General features: G+C 39.7%; 1 protein-coding gene across 1 annotated transcript in view; it reads left to right on the top strand.

The window, feature by feature from the left end:
* The first annotated feature begins 1,434 nt into the window (after positions 1-1,434).
* LOC143662403 (netrin receptor DCC-like) overlaps positions 1,435-22,623 on the top strand; it is a 528,746-nt gene continuing 507,557 nt past the window's right edge. Inside the window, exon 1 of the mRNA XM_077136091.1 lies at positions 1,435-1,661. Within this exon, the coding sequence (XP_076992206.1) occupies positions 1,571-1,661 (91 nt within the window). The 5' untranslated portion in view covers positions 1,435-1,570. The remainder of the gene's footprint in view (positions 1,662-22,623) is intronic.

Here is a 22,623-nt window from a genome sequence, read left to right as displayed (position 1 = left end):
CCAGTGGAAATAAGATTCACACAAAGAAACTCAGAACAGTTCCAGAAGAGGTTTCACGTTGTATCCTTCCAGAATTTCCTGCTTTGTGTGTCTGTCATTGCTTCATTTCATCCTCGGATGCTCAAAGCCCCTCCTCATCCTATGGACCATCATATTTATCACGATATTTTATAATTACAGGTATATGTTCCTCTTCCAAGAGCTCACTAGTCCCTTGAACATAGAGATTGAGTCTTATTAAACCTCATAATTATACATTCAGGGAGCTAGCAGTGTGTCTGGAATGTAGTAAATGCTCCAAAATTGTTGCATAAACGAATTGACTCACATCTGTAAGAGAGAATAGCAAAGAAATAAGGTGTCTTACAAAAAAGGGACCCGAGCTGATATGTCAGTAAAGGGTGGTCTGGCATTGACTCACTGTGTGTTTCTGGGTCTGTTTCCCACCTATCCTAGAAAGAAGTTCAGTTGGACCATTCTTTCTAGATGAAACGTTCTCTTGTACCTAATCCTGAGGACAGAGAAGGAAGTAAACACCTTGGACTGCGTACCCTGCTTAAACATCTGCCTAAATTTTACAGCCAAATGAAATAAATTTCTTGAAGGTGAGGATCAAAAGTGATAGCTGCAGAAACCCCAGACGCTCAAGATATTCGCGGGGCTCCATTGAGAAAAGTGACTTCCCACGCTTTGCCCACAGAGGGCATCCCTGTTCATTGATACGTAGACCAGGCGAATGCAGCTGCTGGAAGCCTCCTCCGTCGGCTCTTTTTTTCCAGTCGCTTTAGTCTCTCGCCCCCCACCCGCCTTGCCGTGAAATCTTTCCCTGATCCAGTTCGTTTCTCTCCGGTCTCCACATTTTCCCTTCCAGCCCTCCACTTCTCCGGATCAATGGATAGTACGGCTCCAACTCCCAGCTCTTACACCGCTGGCGGACACCCCAGTAACAAGTGAGAGCGCTCCACCCTGCAGCCCCCAGCCTTTCCTCTCTCCCCGCCGCCTCGGTTCTTGCAGAGAAAACCAACAGCATCACCAGCTCTCACGCGGATTTTTCTCTTCAACTTTACCCAGCCGAGGACATGGAACCAGCCCCAATCTTTTAATGCACAGCCAAGTCACCGGATTGCTTTCCGTCTTCTCTTGGTCCCTCCTGGATATCCTGTTTATTGATCCCTCGCAAACCCCGCCGAGAGCTGTCTTCCCTCCTCTTGCTCCCTGCGTTTCCTTGAGTTAGTTTTCCAAGGTTTTCCTGGGGCTCGGGATCTCTTGGACCGAATGGAACTTTTTGCTGTCTCCTTTTGCTGCTGATTCTGTTAGCGGACGAGGAAAAAGGCTTCGGAGGCAGAAGAGGCTCAGGGGTAGGTGGAGAAAGAGGTGGAGGAAGAGGACGAAGAGGAGGAGGAGGAAGAGGAAGAGGAGGAGGAGGAGGAGGAGGAAGAAGAAGAAAAGAAGAAGAAGAAGCCGAAAGGGCTCGGCGCGTGTGTGTGCATGTGTGCATGCGTGTGTGAGTGCATGTGTGTGAGTGCCGCCGCTGCCCAGGACCCCCGGCCCCGAAGGTGTTGGCTGAAATATGGAGAATAGTCTTGGATGGGTTTGGGTACCCAAGCTGGCTTTTGTACTCTTCGGGGCTTCCCTGCTCAGCGCGCCTCTTCAAGTCACCGGTAAGAGGTTCTTTCCTTTCTTCTCCTCGCAACACCCCCACCCCACCCCCAACATTCCCCCCCATTCCTTTTACCTTCTCACATGTTATTTGACTATTAATAGAATTGGGGTAAGGGGAGAAAGAGCAAGATATTCGGCGCCTGCCTTGCCCCCCATTTCCTCCCAAATGATAAAAGATGGAGCACTTTAAAAAAATTCTGGGGGCGGAGGATGTTGGTGGAGGGGGAGACGGGTGCCTCTTCTCTCCTTTTTCATTTGGTGCTTCTCACATGTTTGCCTTGCAAATACTTGTGTTGGTTTGGAGAGCTGGCGAGCTGGGGTAGAGAGCTTGCAGGTGAAGAGGGTATCTTTGAAAGGAATCGGGTTGGATCCTTGAGGCTTCGGAAAGCTTGGAAGCGTGGTGGAGGACGGAGGCAGGGGGATTGGGGCAGTAGGGGCCGGGGGAGGACATCGAGGTGGCTTTGAGCAAGTCTGGGTGGAATGTACTCGGTGAGGTGGGTCGTTTGTGTGTGAATATATGCGCCTCGCTGTTAGGATTTTTGGACTTGCTAACTGAGAATCGGGAAGCGGACAACTACAGTGTTTTGGTACTTTGGAGGGGGGTCATGGTGCCTGAAGAGGTGCAGAGTTGTCAGGAAGAGGAGGGCGTATTTTATTTTCTAACGATGAACGCAGTTCGCAAGATAAGGCTCCAGATACATTCAGGACATCTCCAAACTCCTGATGACTGATATTCTGGGGAATCGGACCCCATGGCACTGGCACTTGGCAAGCGCAGTTTCTAATTAAAAATTGCAAAACTGGTTGAGGATAGGTTCGGTCTAAAGCAGGAGAAAGAGAAAATACAGAGATACTCAGGGCTGCTGCAGTCTCTGAATAAGGAGCTGGGGGCCTCGATGGCCAAAGCATAATAAAATAAAATAAATGAATAAATAAACATATTTTTAAAAAAAAACCCAAATTAATCAGCATAGCGTCCACTGGTGTTGCAAGCCCCTACCACAAGTGCTGACAGGAGCTGGCATAGAGGGAGGGGGCCTGGAGGGGAAGTAGGGGTGGCAGCTGGCCGAGCATTCAAATCCCTTCTGAGAGGACCTTTAGCCAGATCCAAAAGGAGCGGCCAGCAAAGGCTCGGTATAGGGTAGAAGCGCCCCCGACTCGCACCTTGAAAATGAACAAAAATGGAATGTAAATCGCTGCCAAGCCCCCGGCCTCCCCGGAGCCCGAAGCTCGGCTTTCTCATCGGTTCTAAGTGCTGCATCGCCCAGGCTTGCGGATGGGAGCGGAGAAGGCACCTCTCACGGTGCCGAGGGATTCAGACAGTGGAGCGGAGGCAGCCGAGGGCTCCCTATGCCTGGCGCGATTACACAGGGGCAGGAATCTGAGCGTCCACACGGACCTGCTCCCTCCCTCCCGTTTGGCCAGAGTCTGAACGTTTAGCAAGTGAGCAAGTGAGGGAGATGTGTTTGTGTGTGTGTGTGTGTGTGTGTGTGTGTGTGTGTGTGCGCGCGCGCGCGCACGCGTGTGCGTAATGCGCACGTACCCGCATTCGTGTGCCAACCTTCCTTGCTCCCTCTCTTTCCCCCTCCCCGGCCGGTCCCCTCCTCTCCTGGGCTCCTCGCTCCTGGAGCTTTGTCCTCAGCAATTACTCCCGCTGAATGTGAGCCGGGGCCGTCCATGCTGTAAAGAATAGGTGTCTTTTTAAATTCCCTCTTCGTGGCCCCCAGATGCTAGACATTGCGGCGAGGAGGACCCTACTTCGGTACAGAAGACTGACTTGCGCTCTGTCTGGCAGTTTGGGAGACCACCGCCCAGGGGAGAGGGAAAGTTCAGAGAAGGCGTTCTGCCCTGGGTGGGAAGTCAGCCAGACTAGCAGGAGACTGGTGGCGAGAAGTGCTTTGGCTGAAAATATTGCACTGAGCAAGGTGTGCAAAAATAAAACAGGAGGTTTTGTCAATTGCATTAAAATATTTTAAAAGTCATTACCCAAATGAGTTCAGTTTTTTTGTGGAAAGGTTGAGGTAGATGAATGGAAATGGATTTTTTTATCTATTGTTTTAATGTCTAAATTAATTATATATCCCACCCCACTCATGTAACTTCCTTGCCTAGAACATTAAGGCAATTTATTACTGCTTTATTTTAATTTCCTACCTAAGGGACAAAATAAACATATACAAGGGATATGTTTGAATAAACCTATAGGTTTGTGGCTCTACATTTGTGGCTCTACATCCTTGTACTTTCTCTACTCTTCAATATTCATTTCTATTAGTTGCAAATAAATTGTGATGCAGTTTGCTCAGGTTCCAGGAAAGAGGACGGTGCACCTGTGTGATATTGCTAATTTGAGTCACTTCAGCCTTTGCTCACCTATCTGAGTTTCTCCTTTTCTACTTAGTACCTATTTTTCCTCTTCAGGAACCTGGCAGGGAATTGATGATGAAGAAAATATAATTCACTCTATGAAAGGACCAGTAGGAGGTGCACTTAATAAGGCCAAGTGTCTAGTTTACGGGAGGTGAAATTCCCATTCAGCAGGGTATTTTAAAGACTTTGTTGATTGGTAACGAAGGATTATTTATAGACCCTAACGCAATACCACTGGGTCCTTTCTCACTCCTTAGATGAAGTCTGAAGCTGCTGCAGTTTTGTAAGAAATTGTTATGACATAACAAAGGAAATCCCAGAAAGTGTCAGCAAAGGGTGGGGATTGATGCTAAGGGATGCAGACGGTGGCTTTTTAGTAGTCTTTTTGTAAGATGCCCAGATCTTATACATATATGACATGACCCACAGGCAGGGGCACCGAGTAGGCTCCCAGGATCTTCAGTAAAATGAAAATGTTGGATTTAGTAATTACTGTTAATGAATGAAATAAAGATATACACATTAACTAATTCATCCTATGTGTTTGGGTTGCATTCTATTGAAAAAAAAAATCTATGAGAGTTTATGAACTCCTGGCATGGTGTCATGAGGCTTGCTTTCTCCCCTTCCCTCCCCGTCTTCATCCTCCCCAACCAAAGCAGATCAGGTGTCCCCATCTGGGTTTGCTGCTGAGTCCAGTGTGTCAGGACCTGCGGGTGCCTGGACAGCCTGGCGGTCCACTCCTCTGCAAGTGGTGCAGTATAAATCACCAGCGATCTGTCACAGTATCCATTTCCCACACAACAGCAGTTGCCCTCTGAGTTATGAAGCATGTGAAACAGCTACCACATGTGTTCTATGTGAATATATTAGACTTTGCTTTAATGCTCTTAAAAGCTGCGCTGGCTTGAGCTGCTGATCGTCAGTTTTCTGGAAAGAGATTTATGACTTCTGGGTGTATATGATTTACAATTATTCTCTGGCAAGGTAACCTCTCAGTAAACTTCCTATTGTTTTCATTGAAGAGGAAGAGTTTTAATTCTATTTATATTCTTGAATAAAGCCCTGCTGAAAGTTTCTCCTGGAATACAGGGTATTTGCAAACTATAATACCATTTTCTAAACCAATAGAAGCTTGTGGTAAGTTCGGCAAGAGATTTGGGGAGGTGACTTTGGAGGAGAGACTATCTTAACTGGTTTCTAGAGCAGGAAGGGATGATACTGCATCTCTTAAGGAGACCCTAGCGCCCAGTTAACCTCAAACACATCTTTTATGAGAGGAAATGTTTTTCCCTCCCTGGCTTGCCTTCCCTGTTCCATGGATCTAACAGTCTGGGATCCTTCAAACACTTGTGATTTGCTTCTGGAACATTTTCTGCTTCACAGAATGGGATCATCTCACATGATCACAGTCCTTTGGGCATGAGACCTGACTTAAATCATGGCTTCCAAGACCAGACACTTTTTATCTTTAGGTGATGCCCATATTTCAAGGCAGTGATAAAGTTTACGAATGGAATATTCCTTTCTATGGAGAACTGTGCCCTAAAGTGACATTTTAAAGCAAAAAAAAAAGTCTTACCATTTCTTTAGAGAATTTGCCACCCTAAACTTTGCATATAGAACTTCTTTGTGCTTCTACTAAACAGGATCATTCTGACTCTTTCAGAAAAGAATGCATGTTTCACTCCATTTTCTTAAAACACACACACACAATGAAGACAAGATTTCCTCTCTCCATGTGATTTCCCCCAAATGAATGATTTTTCAGGTGAATCATTACACATATGAACGCTTCTGGAAACTACTATAGTGATTTCATTGGTTAGTGAGCATGTCTTGCACAGAAATTGGGGCTACACTTCTCCCCTCTTTCTGTAGGTATGACCTGAATTACCATCAGAAATTGGTACTGAGTTAGGAGCACAGTGCTTTGTTTTGGTATTTGTTACACAGCTACCAACTCAAATGATAAATTTTTTAGTGGATTAATCAATTTCAGATGATAATCTCTTAGATGAACTCTATATGTAAATTTCAGGAAGTCTTAGCTTTGCCTGAGTAAAAAGAATAATGACATAACCCCGCCGAGGTTTACCTGATTAAATAAAGATTAAAAGTCACTTGGTTCTGAAAAAACACTGTAATCCCTAATGTGGAGTGGTAAATAGTATGCACATTGGCAATTCATAAATGCAAATGTGGAGTCTTCTCCGCTCACCCACCCGCTTTCTTTATTATGATGCCTCAGAGGAAGATTTAAGAGTTTCATGAGTTGTCACTACAGTTATCCCTTAATGAATCACAGCCTCGAATCTCACTAACATGTGACTGAAAATACACTGAATTCAGGGACAACACAATCCAGGTGAATTGTCCTGCAACCTGTCTGTGGGCAGCTTGCTTCTTTTTGGCTTGGCCCTACAGAATGACAGCTTTCATCTCTAAACTGTGTAGCATCCATTCTGTCTCCCCAGTAAAGAATTTCACAAGTTCTCACTGTGAAGCCTGGGCGCTGATTTACAGGCACTATTTTGAACATAGTGTATTATACTTTGCAAGGTCACAGGGATTTGCCTTAAAAACGCATTTTAAAATTTTCATGAGTGTTTCTTGTATTGAGAATTAAGCTGCACTCTGACAACAGTTAAGTGGCCCTATTACAACAGGAGACTACCTTGTGACCTGTCAGCCAATTTAATTTAATAGTAGTGAGCACTGCAGGGTAATAGGTCATGCCAACCTTGGCATGCTTTTCCTTCTATTGGGGAAGTACCAGATTGGAATAAAGAACTTTAATTTTCTTCAAAGTTATTACTTTTCAAATATCAAGGTATTTATTGGTGGCATTATGATATCATTACCAGGGCACCGATCCAATGCATTTGAGATCTTTTCCTTCAAAACGCGACCTCAAGTAAAATGAATGCTAAACCTGTCAATAAGAAAGGATGAGCAATCCAGATTACTTTCCCCATAAGTCTACAGCAACAACAAAATGGGCAAGATAAAATCGTGTTACATATGCCAACTGGCTAATAGCAAAAAATAAAATGCAAATTATTATGCACCTTTATAATTGAGCACTCAGGTAAATTGTACCCAATTTAGTACTATGCTTTTGCTCTCTCCCACATTAGAGTGTTTTTCCTTATCTTACATTAATTTAGCACCGTGCTAATACACAGAAATGCAGGTTGGTTGATTAATGATCAAAATAACAGCTCTAAAGCTTTTTGACAAATTTTAGAGGTTAAAAAACAAAAACCCTTTACTCAACTGTTAAATAAAAGTACTGTCCTTGGTACTTTAGAGACATCTGAACTCTGTCCAGTGGCCCAGTTTAGAAATACATGGTAACACCTATGAGTGAATATCCCTATGGTTTTACTATTGACGGCAACTTGCCCATATGGCATTAACAATACGTCGCATTTTATGAATAGTTCATTTATTCACAGTTTTCATTTCTTGGGGGAAGGTTCAACTAAGAAATACACAAATCATTCCATGTTTATTGATCATATTTTAAAAAGTCTATTGTGATGGCATGATTTGGATGGGAAAGTTTCCCTGCTCTGCTAAAATTTTATGAGGCCAGTGGCTATAACCTGTGTCTTGCTTTTGTGATGCACTTGAACTTAATTTCATGCATCCAAATTCTGTGACTGCTCAACAGCTCAGTCATTTCACAATTTCCAGGTAGGAAGGCCATTTATACCATTTGTGATTGTTGTGATGGAACATAGCAATGGGTGTTTATTGCAATTTGGGGATTTTTCTCTTGTACTTTGCTCTTACGTTAAAGCTTGGTTCTTGTCAGAAGGCTACACTTGAGAGTGTCTAGGACAAAAATAATCCACTGAATTAATTGGTCTTTATGATATGAACTAATGAAAATACCAACTTGTTAGTGTATTGTGACCTGATGAGAGGTTTATAAATATAACATTATTCTTGACTATCTAAAATGTTCTTAGATCTGCTTTCAGATTTTTATAAGAGAAAAAAGGAGCTAAATATTTAATATAAATGCAATTAACTCAAGTGAATTTTATTAACAACCAAAGTTTCTAGGTTAAGGACCAACATTTTTAGATTTTGCTAATTTTTCAGAGCCTTTAAAAATATATTCTGTGCCTACTTAGCTGCCTTTCAAAGGAAGTGTGTGGAATATAAGTTAACCTCCCCATGGTGGATCTAAGGCGCCACTATGACTTAGTTATTATATTATGCAATATTATAGGGGTGATTTCTGAAGACACTACCTCATCCAGAGCTGTTTCTTTCTATTTCAAATCATTGTGGTCTGCTGCTTTCAATTTTTAAGAATTTTATTCCTGACCAATAAAAAGCATTTTCTCTTTTTCCTGTGTTCTGCTGAAACTCCCCCTTGTTGTCAGACTTAATCAAAGCAATCTTTCTCTTTTCTACTTTTAATTTGCTAAGAAATAGAGGACTGAGTTTTGTTAGGATAGTGTCTAAAGTAAGGGAAGAAATTATAAATCAGGACCTGAGTCCCTCTCAGGAGGGAGAAAGAAGCTAATTGGTTTATCATATGGGTTTGTAACATTTCTGCAATCTGATATGAATTTGAATGCCACTTGTTCTTTGTACAACATATTTTCTTGTTAAATGAGGGTGTCAGAGAGGTAGCTTCTGGTTATATTTAAAGTTTTAACATTATATAATTTATTCAAATTGTGAACTCACTATACATATAGCAGTGTTTGGTATAATTAACAATAATGATGAAACTACTATCTTTGTAACTATCAGTGATCTGAATTTTGGATTAATCAGTCCCTTGGCTATCTTGTCAGTTTTGCCACATATATAACATCTTAACATATTCTTTAATGTCACCAGCCCTTGATCTTTACATAAATAAATATGAAATAAATCTTTAGAATAAAATAAAAAAAATGACTTGCATTTTTGCTAAACATTAAGTATTTGAGGTTCATCTGTGTGGATGCATATTGGTGTATTTTGATAATTTTCTCTGCTGTATAATATTCATGATATTAATAAACTACCCATTATCCAGTCTACTGTTGATGGACTTTTGGGAAATCAGCTGTATGACATTATGAATATTTTTATACATGTCCCCCATGTAAATTTGCAACCATTTGTCTAAGGGCATGTGCAGGAGTGGGATTACTGAGTCATAGAAAGTGCATCTTCACTTCTAGGAGGCAGTGACAAGTTTTGCCAAAGCAGTCCCACCTATTGAAACTCCCATGAGAGTGTATGAGAATTTCCATTAGTCCATGCTTCCACTGATACCAATCACTTGATAGTGACATATGCTTAATTAGTGCTAATCTGTAGAGAGCAATTAGTATCTCTTTGTGGTTTCAATTTGTATTTATCAGATTGCTAGTAAGATTGAGCATTTTTCCCAATAAATTTATAGGACATTTTTTATTTCAGCAAGATAATTATTCTCTGATCCTGTTTCTCCTAAGAAACTTTTTGCTTTTAGGCATAGATATTATCAGTAGTGAAACTTTTAAGAAGTTATTGTGTTGTACTGTATCATATTTACCTTAGCAGAGGCTTTAGTTAGGTACCTTTTCAAAATGTATACATGTTTTGACCTGGAAAGGAGATCCTTCATCACTGTAAAAATATTACTGATTACCCAGAACAACCCCTGCCTTGCTAGTATCCTGCCTTATCCTGCTTTTGTGTTTATTTAGTGAATAACTTTCAAGGAAGCAGGATGCTGGGGCACCAGGCTTAATTTGAGACATTATTATAACTCCCATGAGTATCATGGATCTAAAAGATGGCCGAATCACAGTTGTAATGATAGTTTGAGATAAAACTCATGATCTGACCATTTGAGTTTGGGTATTTTTCCAATATGTTAAAATACTCAGGCCCCAGAATTGTTGTTACCTATATGACATATGTGACTTGTGTATTTCAAAGGCTTGTGCTTACACACATGCACACACACCCTGTTAATTTTTGTTTAGCTTCATAATTGTTTCACCTACTCCATTGGGACAGACTATTGAGGGCCCTTGGATAAAATAAAGCATTGGAAATGCTAGCAGGGGCTTCTTAGAGTGTTGCTTTCTATGCTGACTCATTAGAAATATGATTCGAGGCTGAGACATCTAAGCAAACCCCCTGCACCCGGAGTCCTCATTCCATTGTTCCTCACATCTTTTCTCAGCCTCATGGGATCCCAGAAGAATATAAATTAGAGAGAAAATCTGCAGCGCTCTCCCTTTCATGTCTAATGTCTGGGCAGAGCTGTTCCCTGCAGGACAATTTCTAGTTAATCTCTCTCTCTCTGGTTTGAGACATCTCCGGGGATAGTTTGTTTACTGTTACCCTTGGGAAACTTTTCAGCAGCATATCAGTTCTTGCTGTTAAAATTTTCCTTATAATTTATCTTAGATAGTCTTTTTCTAAATATTCTTCCCTTCTCCCATCATCTAGTTCCTAGTCCCTGTCTCCCTGTCTCAGCGAAACTGCCTCTTTCGGGCTGAAGTGTTGTTAGATAATTCTAGCCATAAATCATTCTTGCCGTTCCCCATAGTCTTTACTTCACCTGACTATAAATGTTTAGTTCATTTAATCTTTCCTCACCCCCCTCCAGAAGCTTAATCATGTTTATTTTTCTTACTTGAACTCCCTTTAGTTTGTTTATATCCTCCTGGTAACCAAGGGCCCCAAATGTAATGTGCTCTTCTAAGTCAGCACTTCCAAGTCATATATTATAAAATATAGATTTAGCATCATCTTCAAGTTATTGTACAATCGTGAGTACAAGTGTTGTCTCACTCAAAACTTGTGTTCTCATTTTTCAGGCAGGGATATTAATGCCCAACAAAATCATTGAAGTATTATAAGAATCAAATGGGATCAAGTATTTGATTCAAGATAATCGCTATTCAGCATTTACAGGAGGTAAATGTACAGGAAGATAAATTCACAAGAAGATAAATGAGAGATCTGGTTTTGTTTCTGCCCTCTGGGGGCTTATCATCTAGTGAAGGTGACAGGCACACACATAACCAAATAGAATACATGGAAAAACAAAGCACTCATTAAAAAAGAAGTACAAAATGGTACAGATTTTTAAAATATCAACTGCAGTGTTTATGCATTATATCATCAATATATTAAAATTAGCCAGATGGGTTGACAGAGCCAACTACCCATCTGTGTATCCTTAGATTAACTGAACCAAAAAGGAAAAAAAAAACAAAACTGCAAAGGGATATGAACAAAAGTTAATCATGTTTAAATCAAGTTACAGGTAAGAGAATCTCAAAGCTTTGCCTGCAAATCTGGCAGCCTGTTACTAGAAGCACATACTCAGACTTACTATAACCCTTTGTTCTCTTGTTTATTGAGTGTCAGGCAATGTGTTAAGGTGGTAATGGCGCTTAAAGCCTCGTGGGATAAAAGTTCTAATCAAATAACTATATTATTAAATCCATAATTTCAAATGAGATGAGACTTTGAAGTTAAGATAATATTTATTGTAAGAGAGTGACTCAGAAAGAAAACCGAAGAAGACTTCCCAAGAAAGTTGTGGTTGAGTTGATAACCAAAGAATGACGTTATTAAGTTAAGAAAGGAATGTTTTGGGAGGGACAGAGGAGAAGGTACCAGGTAAATAAAGTGTGAGTGCAAGGGCCCTGTGGTTGGAGGAAGCGTAGTAAATTCAAAGACCAGTGTGTAGAGAGCAAGGAGAACTAAAAGCATAATGGGTTACCTGAGGCTAGAGAAGAACTTAAGATGATCTTTCACAGAGAGTACATACTCATAATTATGGAGTCTGGAAGTATTTCTTGAATGAATTTTTGATGATTTATAGCTATGTATCTCAGAAAAATATGTCCTTAAACTTTACTTCAATTCTTGTAGCTATGAACCCATTGTAAGTAGGACCTTTTAATGAGGCTACTTCAGTTAAGGTATGGCCCAACTCAATCAGGTTGAGTCTTAATTCTATTACTGGAGTCTGTTATAAGCAGAATGAAATTCAGACAAAAAAAAAAAAATACCACAGAGGGAACATGAGCAGAATGCTGAAGAGAAGGGAGAGGCAGGAGAAGCCACTATGTGCATTGCCATGTGAGAGAGGAGCCGGGGACCAAGGATTGCAGGCAACCCAGCTCCAGAACTTCAGTTTCAGGAAAAAAGAATTACCTACTGATACTTCACTTTTGGAATTCAACTAGCCTCAAACTGTGGGCCAATCAAAGCCCGTTATTTATGCCACTTTATTGCACGTTATTTGCTTGAGCGTCCAAGAAAACTAAAACAATTAAAATGAAATTACAAGACCTGTTTCTAATCTTAGCACAATCTTACTACTTTAAACAAATAACATAAGCAGCCTGGGCTCTGATTTTCTTATCTGTCAGTTGGGAAAGTATGATGCTATCCATCCTATCTTCCTAGAAATACTTGAATAGACATAGCTCATACAACTGAGCTAAAGGGGCTTTCAAAAGTGTAAAGATCTAGAAACAAATGCAAATGATTATTAATCTGCATGAGTTTAACAATCCATTTCTGTTTTGAAACCTATCACAGAGCAGAAGGAAACAAGGCATCAAATTTTCTCTAGAATTAGGTTTGACATGAGGGCATTTCTTCTTCCTGCAATCTCCTTTAAAGCATGCACCTGATTGCTCTTTGTGAATCAAAAACAGTAACTGAACCCAAGATTGATTTATTAAAGTTTGCAAATTATTTTCTCAATACGCTCCTTTCATGTTCCCATAGATCCATTGCTATAGCTTAAAAATATGGATGACTGCTCTCTTTGATTTAAGAAACAGCTCATTAAGAAGTCATTGAACTGTAGTGACACTATGTCACTGGGTCCATCTGCTGTCCACTGCTGGATGTTGCAGAGGAAGCAGCTGTACGGTACTGGGATCTTTGTCAGGACGACGGAGGTGGCACAGTTTAGGGGGTAATGCATAGGGGGCTTGATTGAAGTACTCAGCCTCACTGGACTTTGAATTTCCCGTCCATAAAATAGAGACTACATTGTTTTGAAACTGTTGTGTATCCCAGAAAAGCCATGTTCTTTAATCCTTATTCAATATTACTGGGTGTGACCCACCCAATTGTGGTTGGTAACTTTTGACAAACCCAAGTGGTTTCCATAAGATGTGTCTCCATGCATTCAAGGTGGGGTTGCTTACTAAAGTACTTTAAGAGGGAACCATTTTGGAAAAAGCTTTAGAGCTAACACAGCCAGAGACCTTTGGAGATACAAAAGGAAAACACTCCCTGGGAAAGCTGTATGAAATAAGAAGTGAGTAGGGAAAACTAGCCGACATTGCCGTGTGCCTTCCCAGCTGACAGAGATGTCCAGAAGACAAAAACTTCAGCAGATGCCAGCCTGGTACCTTCCCAGCTGAGAGAGGGGTTCTGGATGGCATCATCTTTCCTTAAGTGACGGTTGCAACCTCTTGTTATTACCCTAATCTGGACATTTTCAAGGTCTTAGAACTGTAAACTTGCAACTTAATATATTATCTCTTTAAAGGCCATTCTGTTTCCAGTTTACTGCATTCTGGCAGCTGTAACAAATTAAAACAGAGACAAAATCAAATTCTGTTTCCCAATTCTAATAAATTGGAGATAAAATCACTTCAACCGTTGTAACACCTATGGACAACTTATAAAATATCTACTACGTCAGCCACTTAATAAGTATTCCATAAATGCTAGCCATTATTAGTGTTAGCATGGGATAACATTTATCCTTGTATAGCTTTACAAACAGGAAATTTTGCGAGCAAGGGTAGGCCACACTAGACCCTTTTTAATTTCATTGTTGTTGTAATTGATTTTAAAGATTTTTGAGCAAAATGGCAGCCCAACTCTGATAGCAATTTCAAAATCAAACATATCATAGTTTAGTAGACCTTGACTTTGCTGGCTTTAGAGGCTAATATGTCCAGCTCAGACAGTCCTGACATAGGACTGTATTGATCGAACTTGGTGTCCTATAGCACACCTCCCTTGGAATCCACATCCAATCTCCCCTCCTCCATTGACTCATCCTTGGTCAATCATATCATCTCCCAAAGACCCATGGATTCCAGCTTCAACTCAGCATTACCGCCTGGAATGAGTGCTTGCTTAATTTTTGTATAGTATGATGCATCATTTGTCCTGAGGTCATCTCTCAAGAGGAGTGGCTCTTGCCTTGACTATGGCTATCAATGCCAAGGTGTGCCACATAATAGGCACAAGTAGTTTTTAAAACTCTGCCAGTGATTCCAATGTACAGCCAAGTTTAAGAACCAAGAGTCCTATGATCTTGCTATTCAAAGTGTGGTCCATGGCCCAGCAGCATCACATCACCTGGGAGATTGTTAGAAAGGCAGAATGTCAGACCTAACCCCTCGAATACTGAATTAGAATCCCAGGTGAATGAGAAGCACTTGATAGGGAGCTGAAAGCTCACTGAGGAAGTGATCATTGCAAAACCAATTCATAATTACAAGTAGTCCTTTAGTCTATGGGGAAATACCATGTAATTAAAACCTTGGTTAGCTCTTTGGAGGGCTTTGACTTCAGAAATTGTTCTTGCAATGGCAAATGGTGCTAATATCCAAGAGTCTTTTGGTTTGTGGTTTACTGGCTAATATCTTTCTTGGAGGCCATGACACATTTCATTTTTCTTGAGAATTAAAGTCCTTGACAGTGTTCTTTGAGTGTTCCATTTGCTTTTCCCCTTTATTCATCAGTGTTCACAGTGAGAAGACACATTCTAAAAGGAACTGCTGTTTTTTTGTTTCATAATCTTCCCTTCCCTCCATAAAATGCCTCAGACCAGGGGAAAAGGAAGACACTGGAAGGAGGCAGGGGGCCCTAGGCCCCCCTCTACCCTCTGCTCTGATGTTGAAAGCAGACACGTGCTCTGTGAGACCTGGGTGGGGGGTGGTGTTGACACGATGCTGAACCTCGCCGTAGGAGGTCAAAGGGTCTTCAGGGTCTGAAACAGGCCAAGTGCTCAATTGCCTGTGCCTTTGTGGCAGGGGAGAAGGGGCCTTGCTGAGGTTTTTGAAGAGTAAAGCTTTCCAGGCAGAAAGCTCAGTGCAAGGTTCTGATGCTTTTGCTGGGCATGTTCTGGCTTTAACCAGCATCCTCCAAATCTGAGTGTACAAGAAGAGAATGTGGTGGCTCAGCTGTTGAATCTATCTCAGTGAAAAATCACTAGTGTTCCTCCTGGTGAGAGAATTTCTGCTTAGCTCATGGACTTTAGCTTCTCTTCTGGTCCCAGTAGAAAATGAGTAGGGCTTTTGTGAAATGTTACATAAAGCTGCTGCTTCTCCCTACCCCACCCAAAGCAAAATTTTATTTATGGAGGAGTGAAATTGTCTCTCAGGGAAAAATGCATTTTATATACTGTAGGTGAGAAAAGATAATTTATCAGTTTGGGGGCTAGAAGAAAGGGAAGAGGGAAGAACGAATCCTAGGCAGAAAGAGTGGCACATAGAAAAGTAAACAGGAGTGTTAGTTTCAGAGCATCATTGCCTTGACCTTTGATGCTGCAGCATTTAAAGGGTGACCCACTGTCCTTGTTTGCCCAGGACCAGGGGTTTCTTGGGAGGTGGGGCTTTAAGTAGTAAAACCAGGACAGTCCCAGGCAAACTGGGATGGCTGTCCACCCTAAAGAAACTACCTATGATGAGCATGGGTGGGGGGCAGGCAGGATCCTGAAGGGTTTTCAGCAGGGTGTGGCATTTTACACAGCACATTATTATCCCTGTGAGGGAGCAATGGGGAGATGACAGCAGGGCCTATTATGTGGGACCTTTTCCATCAGTCCAGAGAAGATGGGTGCTTGACTGAAGGTTGAGAAACCACTGGAAACTTAGCCATAATATCTGGGTCATAAAGACCTTACCCTCTAGTCCTGTGCTAAAGTCAATACTTGACCTTGAAAATGATAGTGTTGTTTATTATTTTTATTATTTTTGGCAGACTACCTGGTCAAAAAACTATCAGAAATAGTTCTGTTCCAACATCAGGACATTTTTGGAGGGATGGTAGGATAATGTATTTATTGATGTCACATCTAACACTTTTTGTTTTGTGTTCCATTGTTCCCAGTGCAGGGTTGGATACATATGCATTATTCAATGAGCGCTCATTAATTAATTAATTTCAATATGATTATTCTCATGTTTGCATAGAATTGGAAGTTACTCTTGTGGAGGAGCCATGCAAAGTTTAGGTAAGAATATTTAAATTTCAGAGTTACTCAGCCTTTTTTAACAGAGGAGTCTATTTTCCTCTTTTCCTGCTTTCTTTCTGCTTGGATTTTCTTCCACATGCTGTTCTTAGTAACTTCATTGCTATCATTCCAGAGTGCTTGTGAGAAATTCAAAATCAAGGTAATCCCCGCAAAAACTAAAATGCAGATGTGTAGCATCTGTAGAATTTTCTATCTCTTTAGGCTCTCTTATTAAGGCATCTAAGGTATTGTCAACTCGCACATATGAATATGGAGCAAGATAAAATAAGTGAAAATTTATTTCTTACACAATAATCCCAGAGGCAGACTATGCATTTTTCTTAGGAGAGCCTGTGTGGTGGCAAAGAATTAGAATAATGATATCAAAGAACTAAGATGTTGTATTTGTAGAAGTCACTGGAAGCCAAGACAGGATGGTGAAGTTAAGGGAGACACCCAGAAAGGAAAAAAAAAAAAAAAGAAACTCTTGTTTTCCAAAGCCAAGCAGAAAAGGAGCGTAGGAGTTGTTTTATCTTTTACTGATGAAATCATTTTACTGATAAAGAAATAGGGCCCCAGAGAAGATAACTGAAACTCTTGATGACAAATCTAATAACAGGCATCATGGAGCATTATTGTACAGAGCTGGGATTAAATATAGGTTAAGATTTAGTTCTGTGACCCTTGAAAAATTCAGTGTCCTCCTCCCTAAAATGTAGAAAACCATTGCTGAATTTATTAAATTGAATTATGAATTATTAAAAGAGATCTATGATACTTTACTATTTCTGTTTTTATCCATTCATTCAACAGCTGTTTATCAAAGCCATGCTTGATGTATTACATTGCACTGCAATGGTGGATTTAAGAAGCACATAACACACTACTTGTACTTACCAAGTTAGCAGAATGGTTGGGGAAATAAGGCATAGGCAGTTTAAATATGAAAAGGAGAGGCATAAGGCAATATATTATTAAGAACCAAATGAGTGAGTGATGCAGGTAGAGGAAAGGAAAAGAACACTCACAGAGGCTCCATGGATGAGGAAGGATGATGGTGATTGTTAGAGAAAGAAAGGTTATTTCTATGTGTACGCTCTCCTTCATGTGTTCAGACTCTGGAAGACATGAGGCAAGACGATGACCACCACCTCAAGCCACCCACTGGCCACCAACACCAGTTCCCATTGCTAGTGAAGGCTTTTTGCCTGTTTACTAGACTTTTCCTAATCAGATTTGTGATAAACCTAAGGGGAAAAGGGAGAGAGAAGTGATAAGGTCATATGAGAAGTAACGTTGGCAGATAAATGATATAATTTAGAATGAAGGGCTTTTATCTGAAAGACTTGTCTTAATAATTTTAGGGAGGTTTCCCAAGGGCAAATTGCTCAGGAAAGGGCAGATGCTATCATGGGATACCTTTTGAACTCGGAGATGCAATAACTAATAAAGCAAGTTTAGGGCCCTGCACTGTGGATTAAGTCTGTGCTGGAAATTAATGCTTCCATCTTTTTCTTTTCAGCACAGTTTGAAAACATATAGGCGATTTTGGTTCAGGATATGAGAACACCTTATTACTAATACATAAAGATGCTAGCAGGTCCATCAAAGATTCCCTGCACATTTTGCAGCCAAAGGGCAAGTAGCCCAGCTGGGGCTTTAAAGTTCATATAGCTCTTCCTTTGTCCTCTCTCCTAAATTGCTAAGTCATATAAAGTTATGACAATTCTTAATCACGATGAGGATGAGGATGAGGATGATGATGGTTGTGGTGGTGGTGGTGACGGTGATTTTTTCTTGTTATCTGATACTTTATTTGCCCAATGGCCTTTACATCCATTATCTAAAGTCATCCTCCAATACCTCTATCAAGTGGGCAGAAGAGTTCATTCATCTCACATGTTTAAATAATGAAGTTATGAAGATTGGTGGTCAGTTTATTTGTTTAAGGTCACATAGAAGTTATTGACATTTTGGAAGGAAAACCAAATCTTACGACTTTAATCCAAGTACTCACGAGTATATACTGATATATTCCAAAAGCTCAAGGGTATTCCATTTTTTTGTCCCCCAAAAAGCACATGTATTTTTAAAAAATGCTACCTAGTACCCAGATCTTATTTTCTCATAGCATTCTCCAACAAAGGGAACCAGAGCTTTGTTGACATATTAGCTGATCCTAGGGCTGGGGTAGGAAATAGGCTTGCTGACCTTGAAACATCTTGTAGTGTTTTAAAGTGAGGGAGTACTTAAAAATAAACAACAACCTGAATGAGTGGGTAGGTCAATGGGATACATAGGGGACAATTGAAAGAGCTCCCAATGATCAAATGTGGAACAATTTTAGACACAAAATAAAGTAGTTTTCGATTATTACCCAAAGTATGAAATAAATATCCTTACGTCCATAGTGATATAAATAAATGATTGAAAAAATAAATAAGAGAGGGAAAATGGAGAGGAGTCCCATGCAGAAAAATTCCAAATAAGTTATATAAATATTCTGCTCTCAAGGAGGTGAAGCATGGTGCTCCATTCTATAAGTATGGGCTTCCCATAGTGTTTTCCTTCCGAAAAGGACAGCGTGGAAGGGAGGAAAGGAAAGAGTAACTTTGCTGTAGAGAATTCTTACAAATCTCACTTTAACCAGGTGATCAAGATCAACATCAACAGTGAAAAGTCATATTGGTAAAATATACTCTTAATGTAATATGATAAGATGGGTACTTTACCTCTATAGTCTTCTTCCCCAAAACCGTGAAGAAAACATCAGAAAAAATCCCAGTTGAGGGCATTCTACAAAATGCCTGACGAGCATTACTCAAAAATTGTCAAGGTCATCAAAAACAAGGAAAGTCTGAGAAAATGTTACAGCCATGAAGAAGGAGACATGACTACTAAATGTAATGTGGTCCTGAATGGGAACCTGGAAACAGACAAAGGACATTAGATAAAAACTAAGACTTTAGTTAATAATAATGTATTTTCATTAATTTTAATAAATATACTATTCTAATGTAGGTTGTTAATAATGTAGTAGGGTAGTGTATATGGAAACTTTCTATACCATCCTTACAGTTCTGTCAATCTAAAACTGGTACAAAATAGAAAAAAAAATTTTAAATGCTACTTTGTTACATAAGAGTAGAATCTTTGACAGAGTATTTAATCTCACGAAATGTGGTTCTTTCTCTTTAATATAGGGATAATAGTATAATAATATCACTCTGGAATGGTTTTTCTAAGAATTATAGATGAATTCTCTGTAACTCAATATCACTTCTCATTTCTCAAAGTGCAGCTGCATCAGAATCAACTATGGGGATTTCAAATGCAGTTCTCCAAGTTCAACCTTATGCTTCCTGAATCACAGTCCCTGGATGGTTGAGGAGGGACTAAGACATAGCACTTTTACCATGCTCTCTAGGTGATACTTATGCATACCCAACTTAGAAAACCACTATACCTTCTTTCCAGAAATTAATAATAGTAGCTCTCTACTTACTGAGCCAATCTTTGAGTTCAGGTTATGCTTTTGAGTTCGGTAGTCTTGAGTTAGATCCTAGCCTTAGAACTTTCTAAATGGGAGACCTATGGCAAGATATTCCACCTCTCTGTGCCTTCTTTTTTCATGTGTGAAATAGAGAAAAATAATTCAGAGAGTAGTTACAAAAGGATTTGAGAAAATGCATGTAAATCATTTAGCATACTACCCAACATGCAGTAAAAACTAAATAAATGATAATTAGCATGACCATACATATTAGTTATTAATGTTATAATGTTATTAATATTTCCAACCTCTGAAAGAGGCCTTCTGCCCCCTGCAGTGCCTATCTGGCATATTTCTAGGAGTCCCTGGAGGTATGCCATGAACCAGCTGTCTTCTTATGGGCACTATCACACTTCAGACCTGCCCTGAACTTTTCCCAAGCCCTCAGACAGCTGCCATCTCCTGCCAGCCATCCTGCCTCCTCTGCTGGGCTGCTACTGTAGCTTAGTGTAAGTTCATCAATGCTCTAGAAACTTTCCCATGTCGGGGCAATACTGTGTCCAGTGACAGATTATCCTAGCACAGCCTCTCTCCTCATTAAACTTTATCACACTGCTTGTGCCACTTGTTTCACAAAATCCTTAAGAATATGATTCATTTAACTATGGTTGAATGTAACTCTCTCTCTATAGAACTCAAAGTTAGTCAAGAGTCTGGCTTGGGACCAGGTGTCACTTGTCCTGTCTGCTTCCCTGACATTAGTCTTTCTATCTTCAGATCATCAAAGAAATTTCCTCCTTAAAAAGTACTTACATCTCCCCTAAATAATTGAACTACCTCAAAGAGCTGTCTGCATTTTTGGATACATACACCATGTTTAGTCTCACTGAAGCAGAGGCACTTGTAAAATCAAAAATAGTAAAATAATAATATGTCATAATATTTATTAAACCATTTGGGTTTGAATCTCTGTGATTTATGAAACTCTGTGTGATATGATGATGAATACCCAATATTCATTATTCTCTTATTTTCTTCTTTAACACACAAGTATAATTTGTTCTAAGTAGCAGTGTGCTCAGTTAAAAGCCTATCTCAGACTCCCTTGCAGCTAAGCAAGGCCACATGACAAAGTTCTGGCTGATTGCATGGAATCAGAAGGCTCCTTGGGATTTCTGAGAGTCTGCACCACCCTTTCCTCTGTGGTGCTCTCTTCTTTGTGCCTTAACTTCAAACAGAGGTAAAGCTTTAAGTTGGCATTGTCATCGTGCATTATATCACATGGTAAAGATGATGAGAATGAAATGAGAAATTTAGTTTTTGTTGACTTCCTTGAGCAGCTACACTATCCTGGGACTGCTTACTTCTAGACTTATTTTTACATGAGAAAGTAAATTTTTATTTCATTTTAAACCATTATAGTAGGGTTTCTATCACATGCAACCAAACTCAATCCTAACTGCTGTAAGTGTCATCTCATATTTGGTCATTTACTCCTCACACTAAAACGATGAGAAAGGACTAATATGTTTCATTTTTTATAGAGTGAGACACTGAGAAGGTAGCCAATTTTCTCATGGTTCCATTTTGGTAAATTGCAGACCTATGATTCACATCCCGACTCAAAATACATATTCTTAAATTCTGTGCTGTGATTCCTAGATAAATAGTAGCTTTTTATCTACTATTACATTATTCTTATTTTTGAAACATTCACTTTTGTTCTCCAAATGGTTGATATCTTCCCATGAACAATTCATTATTTAGACACTTCTAGATTATTGGATAACTAAATAAAAACTCAATATTCTGTTAATAATTTTCAAATGTCACAGGTCCATTAACAAATTATTAAGACAACTTCATGCTCTTTAGTTTCCTCTGAAGAAGAAATCCACTGCCACCTTATAACAGACTGACATTCCTATTACATTAACCACCAGACTAAACTCTGTAATTCATTTTTGCATTGCAGTTTCTCTCTCATTGTAGTATAAGGGAATTTCACATAGTTTTGATATATCATGTAAATTAGGCCAACAAAGTGCTGTGCTATGTCTTCATTAAAATAGGAGACAGTAATAATGCAACCATGTAGCACCGTCTTGCCGACTTTGACTTATGAACATTCAATAGCTTCCTTTTATTTGTGCTTAACTTGGCATTTGTGAGCAGCATGTAATCAATTAATCAATAAGCCAATTTTCTCTTTAAAGAGATGGTGCATCTTTCACAAAAAAAAAAAAAATCAGAGACTATTGTATGATTTCATGAAAAGAGCCGTTTCAGCAGTGAAATTTGTTGAAAAAACATTGAAAGCCTTTTTCAGGGATTGTGATTTTGCTTAACTAAGCCAAAAATGAAATTGGATACAAGAGCTCAGCTCCTGAACCATTTTATTGTTTTGCAACTTCTGGAAAGAAAAGCACCGATTTGGGATTACTAATAGTAATACATTGTTTTTACCCATGATTAGGATGTTTGGTCTTTAGATATGGGTAAGTGTATTCATCTTTGAAATGCACAGTGAAAATAAACTATTCCTAAAGCTCAAAAGTTAAAAATTGGTTCGTTCTTATTTCTTACAATTTTTGCAGAGTGTACCTGGTTACATGATTTGTCTTACATGAGGTCACAGCAGCTTAAAGTCATGCTAGTTGGGTGATAAAGCTGATAGATATATAGAGATGAAAAACTTGCCCTCTTACAATTTTATCTATGTTGCAAAGTGTTAATAATAGGGAAAACTGTGTGCGTGGGTATGGGCCTATAGGAAATCTGTATTTTTCTGTATAATATTTCTGTAAACCTACAACTTGTCTAATAAAAACACATTTTTAAAAAATTATCTTTC

This window comes from Tamandua tetradactyla, chromosome 18, assembly GCF_023851605.1.
Source record: "Tamandua tetradactyla isolate mTamTet1 chromosome 18, mTamTet1.pri, whole genome shotgun sequence".
NCBI classification, from domain to species: Eukaryota; Metazoa; Chordata; class Mammalia; order Pilosa; family Myrmecophagidae; genus Tamandua; species Tamandua tetradactyla.
This window is presented reverse-complemented; position numbering and strand designations above follow the sequence as displayed.